Source organism: Acyrthosiphon pisum, chromosome A2 (assembly GCF_005508785.2).
Source record: "Acyrthosiphon pisum isolate AL4f chromosome A2, pea_aphid_22Mar2018_4r6ur, whole genome shotgun sequence".
Taxonomy (NCBI): domain Eukaryota; kingdom Metazoa; phylum Arthropoda; class Insecta; order Hemiptera; family Aphididae; genus Acyrthosiphon; species Acyrthosiphon pisum.
The window spans coordinates 89080788-89096518 of NC_042495.1; the positions used below are offsets into that span (position 1 = coordinate 89080788).

Sequence of the window (15731 nt, forward strand, 5' to 3'; positions counted from 1 at the left end):
ACACTTCCATTGTCTCTCGACAAAATATTTATGCCCTGGCGTCCCAGCGGTAATGAGTACTTTGTTAGCGAATATCAATGCCTACTATGCACACACAACATCCAGCTCCGCCGTTAGCGCGAGCGACCGTTTTGCAGCATCGAATTTCGGAGTAACTATGATTACTGATAAAAATATTATACGACGTTACTTCTAATCATGAAATCATTTAAATCGTCTTTATTCGTTATTTATAGAAAGAAAAATTCGTGAAGCTGCTCGATCAACTACATAATTCGCTCAGAATAGATTTATCAATGTATAGAAATAACTTTCCGGCATCCAGTCAAGAAAAATTAATGGATCTTAAATCGACTGTCGATTTGTTGACCAGTATCACATTTTTCAGAATGAAGGTAACTTTTTTTTAATAAACATAACCATGGTATATAATATATATAGTAGCACGATAATTATTACATGATTTATATTTAGGTACAAGAACTTTCAAGTCCACCCAGAGCTAGTACCGTTGTCAAGGACTGCGTCAAAGCATGTCTAAGATCGACTTATCAATTTTTGTTTGCTAATTGTTATGATTTATACGGCAGAGAATATCAGGTATTTATTTTGCTTGTAGTAATTAAATGTTAAACACTTGTGGATTTGGGTTTTCAGTATAACCATTAAACTTTTATTAAATTTTAAAACGTTAAACCCAAATTATTCAAAAATATATATTGAATACCTAACTACTACCTAACTACTACCTAACTATTTTTTTTTAAAAGACTGATCCAAATGAAAAGAGAGATGAAGACACGGGTCCAAAGTTAGATGATTTAGGATTTTGGGATAAGCTTGTGGCACTCGTTGCTTCTGTAATCGAAGAAGATAGAAATAGTTATGCACCCGTTTTGAGTCAATTCCCCGCAGAACTCAATATAGGACAGGTAAATAAATATCTAATATATTTTTAATAGTATTATTTACATATTATTTTATTGTAATACACCTAATGACGTATATTTATAAATAAAAATATTGTTAACAGTTGTCCGCAGCAACAATGTGGAGCTTCTTCGCTGTAGACATGAAGTATGCTCTAGAAGAACATGAAACACACAGACTTTGTAAAACTTCAGCATACATGAACCTACATTTCAAAGTAAAATGGTTGTTTACTAATTATGTAAAAGATGCACCGCCATACAAAGACGCAATTCCCGAGTACCCATCTTGGTTTGAACCGTTTGTAATGCAATGGCTAAATGAAAACGACGACGTGTCGTTGGAATATTTGCATGGAGCTTTCAACAGGGACAAAAAAGATGGGGTGAGCAGTCGCTGTCTTCTTAAACTTTGATCAGAAAGTTTTTTAAACTTTATTTTGTAATTATAGTTTCAAAGAAGTTCGGAGCATGCGTTATTTTCCAACTCAGTGGTGGACGTATTCACTCAGCTTACACAATGTTTTGGGGTCATATCGAAATTGGAATGTCCTGACCCCGAGATATCCAATCGATACATGAAAAGACTTGCTAAGACAATTGTCAAAGTGTTATTGGCATACGTAGACATAGTTCAAAAAGAATTTGACGCTAAAGAGCTGGATGAAAGAACTGTAAGTTTAAAATATTTTACTCGTATATAGTATATAAATAATGTATATAGCATATTATATAAAATAAATGAATTAAATGTGTAGGCTTGTATATTAATGAATAACATCCAACAACTAAGAGTACAACTAACAAAAATGTTCGAATCAATGGGTGGCAAACAACTGGAAGAAGATGCTACAGATATTCTAAACGACTTACAAACGCAATTATTAAAAGCATTGGATGAACTATCTGGGAAATTCGGAAAAAGGTATATACAATTCATAATGTTTAACTTATTTATAAGCGTATAATCGTACATACATTATTTGTTTGATTAACCTGTACTAAAGTACTAACAATTTCGAGATGTTTAAATCTTAATATTATTATCCACGGCGAAAATAAATATACAATAATAATAAAAAATGTAATCAAATGTTTTAGTTTGGAACCCCAAATAAAGAAAAGCGTCAAAGAACTTGGTGAGTTATTGCAAAGTATCAAAGGAGGTAGCCAAAATCCACAACAAGTGTCTATGATGGAAGTAGATGAAATATTAAGGCCATTGATGGATCTAATGGATGGCTCATTATCATTATTTGCTCAAACTTGCGAGAAACCCGTACTAAAACGAATTCTTCGTGAACTGTGGAAACTTGTAATAAGAATATTGGAAAGATCAGTAGTCTTACCACCGATGATGGATAAAAGTGTAAGAGATATTATTTGAAATAAATAACGCAAAATACTATACAATTTATGAGGTTTGTAATATTGTTTTTATAAACTCATTATTTTTAATTTAGATGATATTGAAAAACCTTAGTGAAAACGCTAGATCACTAGCAGCTAATGCTAGAATCGAAGACATGTCCAGATTAATTAGAAACCACATGGCAGGAAAGCAAGACGTTAAAAATGCTCTAACTGGAGTGATGGTGATTATACAAATTATATTATAATATATTTACATATTAATACACTCAATCTATAACAACTTACTTAAGTAAACATAAAGCATTCGCTCTCAACGGACATTTTTTTTCACTTTGGCGTTGGGTAAATTTCCACAATACAACATAACTCATAAATATGGTATTTTTGCATTTATTTTCGATACCTAATTCAATTATGATCACGCGGCGTTTTGTATAGGCAATTAAGCAACACCTATGTTTCATTTTTCTGTAATCATTTTTTGATAATAATATTATATAATTTATATTTATATTTATATATTACCTACCAATGTATTTCATAAAAAAAAAAACCCCGATGAATGTAAAATTTGAATTTTATTTTTGAAAACATAAAAATTTAGAAGTTATATAGTTTAAATGAATAAATAAGTTTAAAGTTTTTTATAATATGTAAGTAAAATACTCGAAATCGTGTGTAATAAATAACAACAAAAATGGTGTTTTTCTCCTTAACATCGACTTCTTCTGGTTACTTCTCAAACACGATAAATAAAATATGTTAACTTTTAACTAAAACAGACTGAGTTAGATATATTACGGTTAAATTCAATGACAATAAACTGTTTGGTCGTATGTATAGAACTATAGCAAGAAAATTATTTTATAAATTCAATGCTTTTATGGAAAAAAAATAACTATTATCGATCAAACCTATTACCAACCTATTACCGGATGGTATATAATGTTCTATAATATGTATTGTTTCTGCGAATAAAACAAACCACTAATTATTTTTTGAACATATTTATTTTTTAGGATATGGAAAAGAACTTGAATACTAAGCAGTGCAGGGTCTTAGAATCTGCACTGAAAACAATTAAGACTTATTTCCACGCCGGTGGAAATGGACTAAAAAAGAAGTATTTAGATAAAAGCTCAGATCTTTTATCTTTGTGCTACGCTTTGTCACTTTACACAAGATCCACAGACGAACTCATCAAGACGTTTGTGTTATCACAATTACATCAAGGTGTGATTTATTTATAATTATTAAAATAAGAAAAAGGGGTGAATTTCTTATTTTTGACCAAAGGTTTAATTATTGGATTTTAATTGTGTCATTAATATAATTAATAATATATATTTGAATTCTATAAAGTTCCACAAAAAAATGACCCATTACCCAGACAACCGTCACTGATGAGTGGTACCGAGGTAAAAGATGAAATGGACGAAATGGATTATGATGAAGATGACGAAACCGAAGAGGAAGAAGCATTAGATGAAGCAGAAGAAGATGTAAAATCAATGGGAAGTCGAATGGAAAAACTATTTGAAATTTCAAGAAGACCATTACAAGGTAAATTGTATTCTCTAAAGTATAAATTATATTTTTGAAACCTTTTAAAATGAGGTACTTATAATCATATAAACAGTTACCTATATTATAATATAATTTGGTATTATGGCCGTAGAACCATTGTACCATAACAATATTAATACTCGTGTATATACAATTTATGGTGTAATATTATAGTAGCTATGGGTGCTATAGGTACCTATTATAGTGTATACCTACTTTAGGTTAATAAGTTCTTATATTTTGTGTATATAATATACAAAAATACAAGAAAAAAAACGATTCTTTAAACTTTCTTCGCATGACTAGAAGTAGTTTTAAATATTTATGATAATGTTTAAAAGTTATTAACGAAAAACTGTTTTATTTTTTTGTTTACATAATTATAATTAGAAAATTACGTATATGAAGAACCTTATGGAGAAATTTCCATTAACGTTTACATTGAAACACATCCAACAAATAACGAATTTAAGCTCACTGTAACAGGTATGTATTTTATTTAATATTTTTCATTATTAATATTTCGATTTTTGAATAATGAATCGAGAATTTTTAAAACTGAAAATAATTGTATAGAGTTAGGTATATGTTTACAATAATACAGTATAACATATAAAAGCTTATGATTATGACAACATAACGAAATATTGTGAAAAAATATTAAATTCATAAACATTCAAAAATAACAAGTAATACTGCAATCGACAAATAGCTATATTTTTTGTTTCATTTGCAAAATGTTCATTAATAAACCTTTCTCGGTCTGTTTGGTAAATGGCTTTTTTATTGATTCTTTTATTATATAAAACTCCACGTATTTACATTGGTTCTATACCTTCTATTATATTTACTTAAAAACGTGTTTTGTGTTGAACATAGTATATTTTTTCTCTTTGTATCGGATGTTCACATGACACACGACCAAAAGAATATAAGATCATAAAAACACGCTGAAACCATAAAAAACCTATACACTATTCTCGTCACTTTTAGTACTCATACCTCAATAAAAAAAATCCATTGATTTCAAATAATGGAACAACGCAATCTAGTTTGGTTTACGAAAATACATAAAATCGTATTCGTTTCACTTTTCACTTGCATCTAATAAAATCTCATTTTATACCAATATAATATAGTACCAATATTTATTAGAAAATATAAACTGAAATATAATAATATATTATGATGTTCGCCCTATAAATATATCGAACTTCACCGCCTAATAATATATAAAAAAAAGAACTGATTTCATAATAACCCCATAAGTGTACTATACCATCGATTATTCAATTATAATAATAATTAATGATAATACAAACAGTAAGTAAACATGCTGAAAACGAGCCAAATTACATCGCGTTAAATATCTATTAATTATTTTTATGTTGACACAACGTACAGCTATTATAATAATAATTCGTCTTTATTACGATACAATTTTCTATAGTAAAACCGTCACGTTTAACACTTATACTTTTCGGGGTTATGGGTATCATTAACCCTACAACTAGTGGTGTACATTATGTCTAATACAAAAGTTGTAAAATAAGAGTTAGGTAGGTGGTACTCTTATATACGCGTATTTCGGTGTATATTCATAATAGGATACTTTTCAAAAGTAATTTTCCCTTTAAAACATCGCACCAAAATATAATAATATTATTACAACTAAGTACCTACTATTAAAATATGTAGAAATAAACTAATTTAATGAAAATTCTATAATTCTACTAAACATAATAATATTAACTATATAGGTATTGTTATATACTATCAATAGACAGGTCCGAGTAGACTCACATCGAGAATAATATTATTGTTTATCTTATAAAATTTATCGAGTAGATCGAAATTCCTAAAATGTGTTGCATTTTAAATATTCCATCAATATCCCTCATTGCGTCACATAATAATATTCTGCATAGCACTATTTTTCATAATGTCGTAAGCTTTGTATACGATTATATTATTCACTATGATATATTTTACCATAATGACTTCTGTGTTACAGTGGTCGCTGCCAACACACTGGTATGGCCGACGACTGGTATGTTTCGCCCGTTTGTCGAGGTGAACCTCATTGGACCGAGACTAGCGGACAAGAAGAGAAAACAGTCGACGAAGAGCAAGTCGGGCAGTTGGAGCCCTAGATACAACGAAGCGTTCGTTTTGTAAGTATAATATTATAATGATTTAGTCAACATCGCATCGTTTTCACAATCGATATTATATTATTTTGTACAGTTCGATTAGCGCCATCGAAGACTTGGAATGTTACGAATTACATTTTTGCGTGAAAGACTACTGTTTCGCTCGAGAAGATCGGCTCGTCGGCGTGGCGGTTTTGCAGATGCGACACGTTCCCATAATGGTAATTAATAATAACAAAAACGAAAAACTATTTTTACCGTTTCAACTGACCGTCGTCGTTTATACTCAGGTCCGTACGGGCGAGTGGTTAGGCCTCGGCAGGCGGATACAGATGAACGAGACTGGGTGGACGATTTTGCGAATACTTTCACAGAGGTACAACGACGACGTAGCTAAGGAATTCGTGAAGCTCAAGTCGGAGACCAGGCAGGAAGACCAGTCATCCGTGCAGGGGTCATAAACGCAGACCGACGTGGATATTCATCGCCAATAGTCTTCCAATGAAAATTAAAAAATTAAGACTAGTTAAGATAATATAGATTAACTTCGATATTATGTTATTGTACAAAAAAAAAAAATGAAAATCGATCAAGTAAGAGTTGTGAAAATAGTAATAACTTAACGAGGGCAGACACAATGGAAGTTCTTGTCGCAATTATTATTGTACCATATAGTCGGAAAAGTGATAGTTTCAAAGCGAAATATTAACGTTGGTCTTTTTCGTATTCATTTTTCATGTAAAAAAAATAATATATTAACGTTCATAGCAATAAATTCCGAAAGAAAAAACCACATTAAAAATTGACCAACATTTTGAGTTTTAAACAAATCAACGGGACCATTCTCAAATTAAAAATTAATTATTCAATTTAATACGCTGCAGTGTCGGTCGTAATGATTGTAAAACTTTCTGTGTGGTAGATACCCGGAGTACCGGGGCGTTTGGATGGAATAGGGTGAACACCACTAATTTTAAGGTGGCTTTGAATATTTTAATATTTAAACATTTGTTGTTCTAAATCCACAGTACAATATTTAGGTAAATTAAAATTATTCTACTGTCTAAAGGGGGACACGATAATAATAATAATAATATATTATACATGTGCGCCATCCCGCAATACCGAAATCTACCTACCTATACTATATTAAATGCGCTCTGTTGTTTTTAACAAACCAATATTTTTGTACAATATACCACCAGCGGTAATGTATTGTTAATAATATAATATCCGTTACCTATAATTCCTAGCACTATAATAGGACGCAACTACAATATTCTGTATATTAATACGATACCCCCTATACAGGGTGTAACAGAAAGATCTGACAAAAAAAAAAATTATGCTACTTAAACGTAAAATTGTTAATATTATGTGATTAGTAAATAATTTAAAAAATATACTCATTTCAGCAAATTCCCAAAAATAATATTTTTAAAAAAGTTATTACGTTTCAAAATAATGTAATCAAAAAATTATATATTAAAAAAAAAACTTTAAAATTTTGAATAGTAGCAAAAGTTATGACGTTTGTCAGATCACGATGGGACACCCTGTATATATTATTATATTATTGTATCGAGATGGGACGTTATTTTTTGTCCGGAAGTTCCGACAAACGTATTGTTGTTGCTGTTATTGTTGTTTTTGTTGTTGTTGTTGTTGTAGTTGTTGTTGTTTCGAACGGGGGCCTCAACTCCGGGACCTTTGACCAACGACGGGTTAAGCCAAATCGTGTGATCAATATATATCCGTATTCCGTACAACCGATTTCCATCCGGTCGGCATTATCGTTTTTATCTATTTATATCGTTATATTACTCTGCAGGTGATCATAATATTATGTCTATAATTCTAAAATAACACTCTGACTCAAGTATATATTATGTAATAATGTACATTTCCTTGGACTCGACGACTTGATAATACGAAATATCTGTCATTTTATTGTGAAACATTAAAGCTATATACATGTTTAAACATCCATCGTTATACCTCTATATATATATACCTACCTATAATACCTTTATTAAAAAATATGCTTTAAACTATTGCAACTATCTAATAGTATTAAACTACCATACACGTGTTATATATATTATATTATACAATAATAATATAATATATTGACTAATAACGTCTTCCATTACATCATGTATTGTATCATCTTCTAGTACGCATCCATTTTGTGATTTCCTGTAGAGAGATTCATTTTATCGTCCTTGTTTTCATTCCATTCGCAAGTTATTTTCTCGTAATATTTTACATACTTACTTAGTGTCGTTAAGTAATTTTCATTATAATCGTTTAATATACTATTCGTTCTTGATTGATTTTCTAGGCTATTGAGCGTTTTACAGATATAACATTTTAAAACTTCCTGACGAACTTGGCGTAAACTATAATAATAATCATGTGTCGGAGGAAAATAATAATAATAATAATAATAATAATAATAATAATAATAATAGTAATAATAATAATAGGCCTCATTCTTATACCTACTCTTATTCCAAATTTGCATTATTTACTTGGTAATATTCAACATTTTTGGGAAACACCTATTTTTTTATTCAATAGGTTATAATTTATATTATATCCGTCCTAATACCCAATTATATTATTGGTCAAAAGGGTTTCACATGTAATATTGTTTTCACAGCAATAATTAATTCGTATTCGTATTGTAAAAAAATATATTTAACCCAACGTTGAATATTATTATTTACAAAATAAAATGTGATAAAACATCGATATATTCAAATTATTTTTTATCAATTGTATTGTAAATTAATGTTAAAAACCAATATTTATTAATATTATAACAATATGTGTATATTATGAATTAACTATTTAAGCTAGCAAAACCATTGTAAACTACATAATGTGCAGGTGGCCTAAGTTGAAAACTTTATACGAGATTTTGTTTCAAAAGTTACCTTCCAAACTCTTATCCAAAACACTCGTTATGTTTATTATGTTAATTTCCCAAACCCAACCAACCGTACCATACATATCGATCGATCGTTTCTTATTTTATGTTGCTATAAATAATTATTATTGTATTAGTATTGTGCTAATGATATTAATCTATTAATTTATTGCTATAATCATGTTTGTAAGTTCAAGTATAGGGGCCTTTATTTTTTATATAATATATAACTTAGACGTTGAATATTTTAGTCGAATCTGTTAAACTTCGGTTTTAGATTGTTATAACAAACATTTACTATATATCGTCATTATGATTAACCAGGGTAAACGTATTAAGCAATGTGTTGTTTTTGTATTAATATTTTATTGTAATTATGCACTTATAATAATTTTTTAACATTTTTTTTTTATATATAATATATATACCAAATTCGGTTTCTATACAAACATTTATAAAAAAAAAAAAAAGATTGAAATGAAAAAAAAACGCAAGACAATATGATAATTATATTGTTTGAACCGAAACTATTTATTGTGTTACTGCCCATAACGTAATTTTTCGGTGTATTTTCAAACGGTGTCTATGAAAAATTATTAACTTGTCTATGCTCCTCTATTATCTTAGTCTTATACTTGATATTATTATTTTTGATTTCATTCAAAACGAGTAAGTTATTAATATTGTTATATTTGATTTGTAAAGATAAATGAAATCAACAATAATACCTAATCATCTATATATTTAAGCTGAATAAAGTGCGCTTTTTGTCTATACTTCCTAATTTAAGTCCTCCTCGTTGTTTTTAATTTATATCGCGGACGTATTGTACACAATACATTATACGTCCGCGATTTATATAAACGGTACGGCATGGTAACGATAATAATACTGATAACAACAGCGCCCGTCACCACCATACCCGTCATATTGACCATTATATTATTACTTACTACCTATTATTGTTGTTGTTGTTGTTGTTGTTGTTGTTGTTATTATTATTGTTATTAGACTGTTATTATCATTACTAATGTCTGCCACTCTACCTTATTATTATTACTATATACTATACGAATATATAATATATTATACATATATTTTTGATTTATTGGAGAATTCCTTTTTAAACTTCATATCTCTTTTTAAACATAATAATAATATTATAATATACTGTATAACTATTATGCATAATACAATGGAAACTTGACATCTGTACGTTGTATACTTGCATTACTTGTTGAAAATAAACCGAGGTTTTTATCATATACATTATACATACATAAATCGTTGCAATAACAATAATAACATTATAATAACGAGGCCGCGGTTAGTGCGGAATATTATTAGGAGAGTTTCAGCGCAGAGGGTTCGCAGAACACTATATACAGGTACTTGTAACCTTACCTAACCTAACCTACATACAGCAGAGGAAAATGAGATTCTGCGCGAAAACTAGTTGCGGCGCTAAATCTAGATTTAAGTCGTAAGCAAGAATAAAACTGTACACTTTCAGCTCCCCGACCCCGTCAGACATGATTACTGTCAACTTATAAGTACTACACGTGTACCTAAGTTTATAGGTATATGTATAAATGTCGGTCACCATAGGAGCAAATAGGGGGCTGGGAGTGTTTAGCACCCCTAAAATTTCTATAGTCCCCCACCCCAAAAAAAACAAATGATTTCACTACTATAATTTAAAATTATCAGAAGAGTATCAAGTATAGACCTGATCTACAGCCCCCCCCCCCCATTTAAAACACTATTTACGCCTATGTCAGTCACTATAATGTCTATCTGCGACGTGTGCAGGTGCGTATGTGTACTATACGTGGAGAAGGTTTTCGAGGAACGCGCTGTATAATAATTCACCCGAACGGGACAAGCGAATAATACGCGTTAAAAGTCGATTTCGCGTGTCTGACGAAAAATTAAATCTTCTCATTACCCGGCATAGGCGCAAATAGCGTTTGAGATTTAGGGGGGGGGGGGCTAATAGGGCTAATAGGGCCTTACTTTGATAATATTGAATAAGCTCAAAACAAAATATAGAAAATGTTTGGGGGGCTTAGCCCCTAAAGCCCCTCCCCTATTTGCGCCTATGTTACCCGGGTTATTTGCGTACAAAAAAAATAGAAAACCACTCGATCCAAAACGATAAATCATCTTAACGTGACGTATTTTTTTTTACTCGGTGCGTTAATCAATTTAAATCAGTTTTGAATATGTAAATCCGTTAAACCAAATTCCTTTATTTGGCCTGACTTTTTGTTTTATTTGAAAAAAGTGTGTCAAATTTAATATCATTGTCTGTGTCTGCGCTTATTAAAACATTAAAAATTATTTTTCTGGGACTGTTAACTTATACTATATTATAGCAGCAAAATATGTAGATAAAATATCAATATACCTACTGTACCTATATAAGTATATTTTATCAAAACAACAACTGTACAGTAGGTCAGACAATACAATGTTGCTATTTAGTTAGTAAGACTTACTTGTTGGTTAACACTATCTCCCAGTTTCAAAGATTTTTGGAACTCCTGCAGGTTGCAGGTAACAACTTTTTTAGATTAATTTTCCAGAAATTGACAAATTATTTTTATTTAATTAAAAATAAACGATACAATACTACAGAGATCATGGTCGTATAGATAAATCGATTTCTAGAAGAACGCGGAGTGACTTTAAAAGGTATAGTAGCAAAAAATTCAGGAATAATCAACGAAACATTTAAAAATATAGGAAATCTAAATATGCTTTATCTCGGCGCTTGAGGTAAGACTAAAAGAGTAGGATAGTAGGAATATACCTACTGAATATAGCGTGGGTAGTGGGTACCTAAATAAAAATGTAAGTAGGTAATCTGAACGCGGACATACCAGCAGAAGACATGTGCGTGTAATTCTCTGGAAGAGATCTCGTTGCTTGTCATTTGTGGCAGAGCGTAGCGCACATATTACGAAATTACGTTTGAATAATGACTTAACGTATAAAAAATGTGTTTGACAAAATGATGATAAAATAGTATTTTTTCTGTTGTTTATATGTATATACTATATTTTTAAAGATGTTATAAGGTAAAAAAAATGGTGAGCTCATTTGTAGGTCATTTAAGGTTACTTAATATGATAATTAGAAGGGTCCGTTTACAATCATTGTCAACTAACCACAAATTACTATCATTGGATGGTCTTCACAGAGCCGCTTTCACTTCCACTATGGCTGCGGCACGGCGCTGTCGCTGTCGGCGTTTTTTACTGGCACTTCGGCGTCGGCGTTGTAACAAGGCGGCGGCTACAGCTTTGGATGCGGCGGCTTCGGAATCTGCTTTGGCTGCAGCCCAGCGTTGTTTACTGGCACTTCGGCGTCGGAGTTGCAGATTGCTAGACTCGGCTATATGCAAATCTGCTACTTGCTCACACAGCGTCTGCTCTTCCTGCTGTAACCTTTGGAGGGTGTAGTTCGTTTTAGTGATGAAAAATTTGCTTTCATTTAGAATTTCCGGTGTCCATCGGTAGTAAACAAAAAACAACGGGTATGATTCAAAATCATAATACTTGACGAAAACGTGGCCGTTATGGCTCACCGTAGTATCTGCGGTGCCGGGCGGTATGATTAGTGTGTGTTCTTTTTTCCGCTTTTTGATCAGATGCGTATCATTCACCAGCACAGTGCTTACGATGATCACTCTGACTCCCACTGCCAATCACGATAAAAGACAAAGAAAAGACACTTCCATCATTAACTCGTAAGTTGTTAGTTATAAGTTGTTGTTATAATATAATATAAGTACCTACGACCTACGTAATAAAGCACAGGGTGAATATATTAATGGTAACAACTTAATTTTTCAAAAAAGTATACACTACCTATATACTTAATATTAATATTTTGTTTTTGTTTTTACATAATTGTAATGTTTAAGTCGTTACAAAACAATGCATTAAAAAAAAATATTTATTTAGTATTTTCTAAAAAATTTTATAATTTTTTGAATAACAGTAGGTTACCTTTATTTTAGATTTATATGTCTGAGCAAAACTATAAACTTTTATTATTTTTTTTATTTTTATATCATCATTTTTTGTAGCAGTAAAAATGATTTGATTTTCTCCTTCAGTATATTTTCTAAGAAATACAATAGTATTGACAATAGTCAATATCACGAAAATTTGTAAATTATTTTGTGTTTGAATATTTATAAAATATTCAATTTTTATAGCTAAGGATTTAAAACTTAAAACGAGTAATAAGCAATTAATACTGTAACAAAAATCTCTAAAAAATATAGAGACATGGTTTTATTTTATAGTCATCTTTATTTAAAATTAGGACGGAATTAGATACAAATGTTTCTACATTACTATTAATTAAATTAAATTACTTTAATAAATTACTTCAATAGCAATATAAATATATTATATAATCGCATAATATATTTTGTAGGCCGATAGACCGTGTTAGCTCAGAATCGTTTTTGTATACAATAGGTAATATATCATTGAATTCAAATTTAACACATCCCTTACTGTGATTCACACGACACTATATTATTTTCAGGCGTACAGCAGCGCAAACCTCATAACAATATTTTTCTGAGAATTAAATAAAATGAAAATAAAATTTTGAAAAAGTATAGTAAACTTATAACTTGAGGCTCGAGATCAGTGTTGTGCACATATAACTATAAAATTATCTGGATAAAAGATAAGAAAGTTATTTTAATTAATATTAATTGTTTTATCACTTGTAAAAACAACAAAAATAGTATGTGCTGTTATCAGAAATTCTTTACTTTGCCCCCCACCCCCTACCACCGAAAATGTTAAGTAATATAATTAGAATAGAACCTACCTACTTAAAGTGGACAGCAACAAAAATAGTTGACTAGGGGTAGAATTAATGCGTATATATTATGTCCAATATACGATCGAATATTTTGACGATATTGACACATTTTAGTAGGATCCTCCTCATTTTCCCGCGCACAGTTATGACTCTTAACAAAATTGATAATAATGATAAAAACTATATTATTCTTTTTTTTTATTATTATTATCAGATATTCGCAATCTGTGTTTCACAACACAATAATTAGGAAATTTGATAATTAATGTACAATATTATAACTTTAAATAATACGAAGAGGGAGGCCAACCAGTGATGGAACCCAACGTGAAATTATTTTAGGTTAACAAATCTCTGCAATATTTTCTCTTGAGCCTATGGATGGGATATATGGGTTATTGAGTATTAGATGAGATTTACGATACTAATGGGTTAGTATGGGAAGGTAGTTTGGAATAGAAAGATCTGTAATGTTTGGTGGGCCACCAATGGTGGCTAATTGGTCAACTGACTCGATTTTTAGGTCAGAGTGTAATATTATTCTTTACCTTTATTAGTGGATTTATTGGCATAAACATTGCAGTAGTCCGCGTTGTTACTAAAAGATACCCCAGATCCGAATCTAGAGCGCTGAGTGCGCCTCCAGTCGAGTCCACTTGTTAGGGACTCCACAGCGTTTGGCTCGGAGGTCACGTGGTATAGTACCTTCTCCTTCACATCATTTCCTCCGTTGGCCAACCGTATTTCCTCCTTATGTAGGAGATACATTCCGTACATAACTGGGGCGTTGACACGATGTATTTTAAAAATATCGCACTGTAATATTATACGAAATCTAATATTGTACTCGTAGTTAGGTATATTATATTTGTAATTTGTATACTAAGAGAACTCCATACCCGCATACTTTGCTCCGTCTCAAACGTATAACTTATTCCTCGGTAGTACCAAAGTGGTAAGTATCCCCGTCTGTCACGCTGGAGACGGGGTTCGGTTTTCCGCCGGGGAGCCATTTGCCACAGGTGTTGTAGCCGGTCTAGGGAGAGATATCGAGAATTAAATGAAAAAAATACGCACGGTACTGGATTTAAGACGCGCCAGACACATATCAGTGAGCCACCGCGATTTTATCATATGAACATCGATAATATTCTCCCTCTTATGCCAGCGTGTGTATGGTCGAGGAGACAACGCATGCGGGTATGGCGTCCTCATAAGTTAATATTATAATATAATTAGTTAACGAATTAACTTTGTTGATTGTTCATTTTTAATAACTATAATAATCTTAACATATTATTATATACATTTATAAAAAAAAAAACAATAAAAAAGGGATAGCTAGTATAATATAATATAATATTATTAATAAATAAATAAATAAATAAATAAATTTTAAATCATAATTCATAACTTATAAATTATAATAAGTAAACGATTTTTTTTTCGATATATATATTACATAATATTATGATGATAAAATTATTGTTTGTTTGTCAATAATCAATATCCTTGAACATTGAATACACGGTTCCTTGTAAGTTTTCTTACACAAATTAAAAAGTATCGAAAATACATATTATGCACAGGTTTTTTTTATAGGCGTTCGAAGTTAACAATTTAATGTAATTGGATATTTCTACTATCCGGATTTTTATGGTCTGGGAATTAACGTTATAAAAATTTCCGTACGAATATATTCAGATTTTGCAATTCTACGGCCCATGCAATTTTTTTCGGGAATTTTACATGCGTGATGCGTCCTGATTATACACCGTTACTCGCCTACGTTTGTGGTTTGTGCAGATTCAAAAATATTTAATAAAATATAACAATATTGTTTTTAGATTCTGAGTGGAACGATGAATGTATTGATTTTACAGTGATGTGTGTTTTTTATTTTTTATTTTTTTTTATTTT

The 15731-nt window shown here is 30.6% G+C and overlaps 2 protein-coding genes across 6 annotated transcripts in view; one reads left to right on the plus strand and one right to left on the minus strand.

The window, feature by feature from the left end:
- LOC100159009 (protein unc-13 homolog B) overlaps window positions 1–9746 on the plus strand; it is a 50885-nt gene extending 41139 nt beyond the window's left edge. For all 4 annotated transcript variants that reach the window (XM_008180469.3, XM_008180471.3, XM_008180467.3 and 1 more), the window contains 15 exons: window positions 1–151; window positions 237–395; window positions 475–600; window positions 771–932; window positions 1034–1315; window positions 1382–1603; window positions 1688–1854; window positions 2031–2298; window positions 2393–2524; window positions 3323–3536; window positions 3666–3866; window positions 4260–4355; window positions 5884–6043; window positions 6117–6243; window positions 6313–9746. In XM_008180469.3, the coding sequence (XP_008178691.1) occupies window positions 1–151; window positions 237–395; window positions 475–600; window positions 771–932; window positions 1034–1315; window positions 1382–1603; window positions 1688–1854; window positions 2031–2298; window positions 2393–2524; window positions 3323–3536; window positions 3666–3866; window positions 4260–4355; window positions 5884–6043; window positions 6117–6243; window positions 6313–6483 (2638 nt within the window). In that variant the 3' untranslated portion in view covers window positions 6484–9746. The remainder of the gene's footprint in view (window positions 152–236; window positions 396–474; window positions 601–770; window positions 933–1033; window positions 1316–1381; window positions 1604–1687; window positions 1855–2030; window positions 2299–2392; window positions 2525–3322; window positions 3537–3665; window positions 3867–4259; window positions 4356–5883; window positions 6044–6116; window positions 6244–6312) is intronic.
- Window positions 9747–11306: 1560 nt separating this feature from the next.
- The window catches only part of LOC100569935 (protein mono-ADP-ribosyltransferase PARP12-like), a 19144-nt gene continuing 14719 nt past the window's right edge, over window positions 11307–15731 (minus strand). For both annotated transcript variants that reach the window (XM_003241535.4, XM_029490706.1), the window contains 2 exons: window positions 14360–14627; window positions 11307–12662 (listed from right to left, as the gene is read on the minus strand). In XM_003241535.4, coding sequence (XP_003241583.1) covers window positions 12157–12662; window positions 14360–14627 — 774 coding nt within the window. In that variant the 3' untranslated portion in view covers window positions 11307–12156. The remainder of the gene's footprint in view (window positions 12663–14359; window positions 14628–15731) is intronic.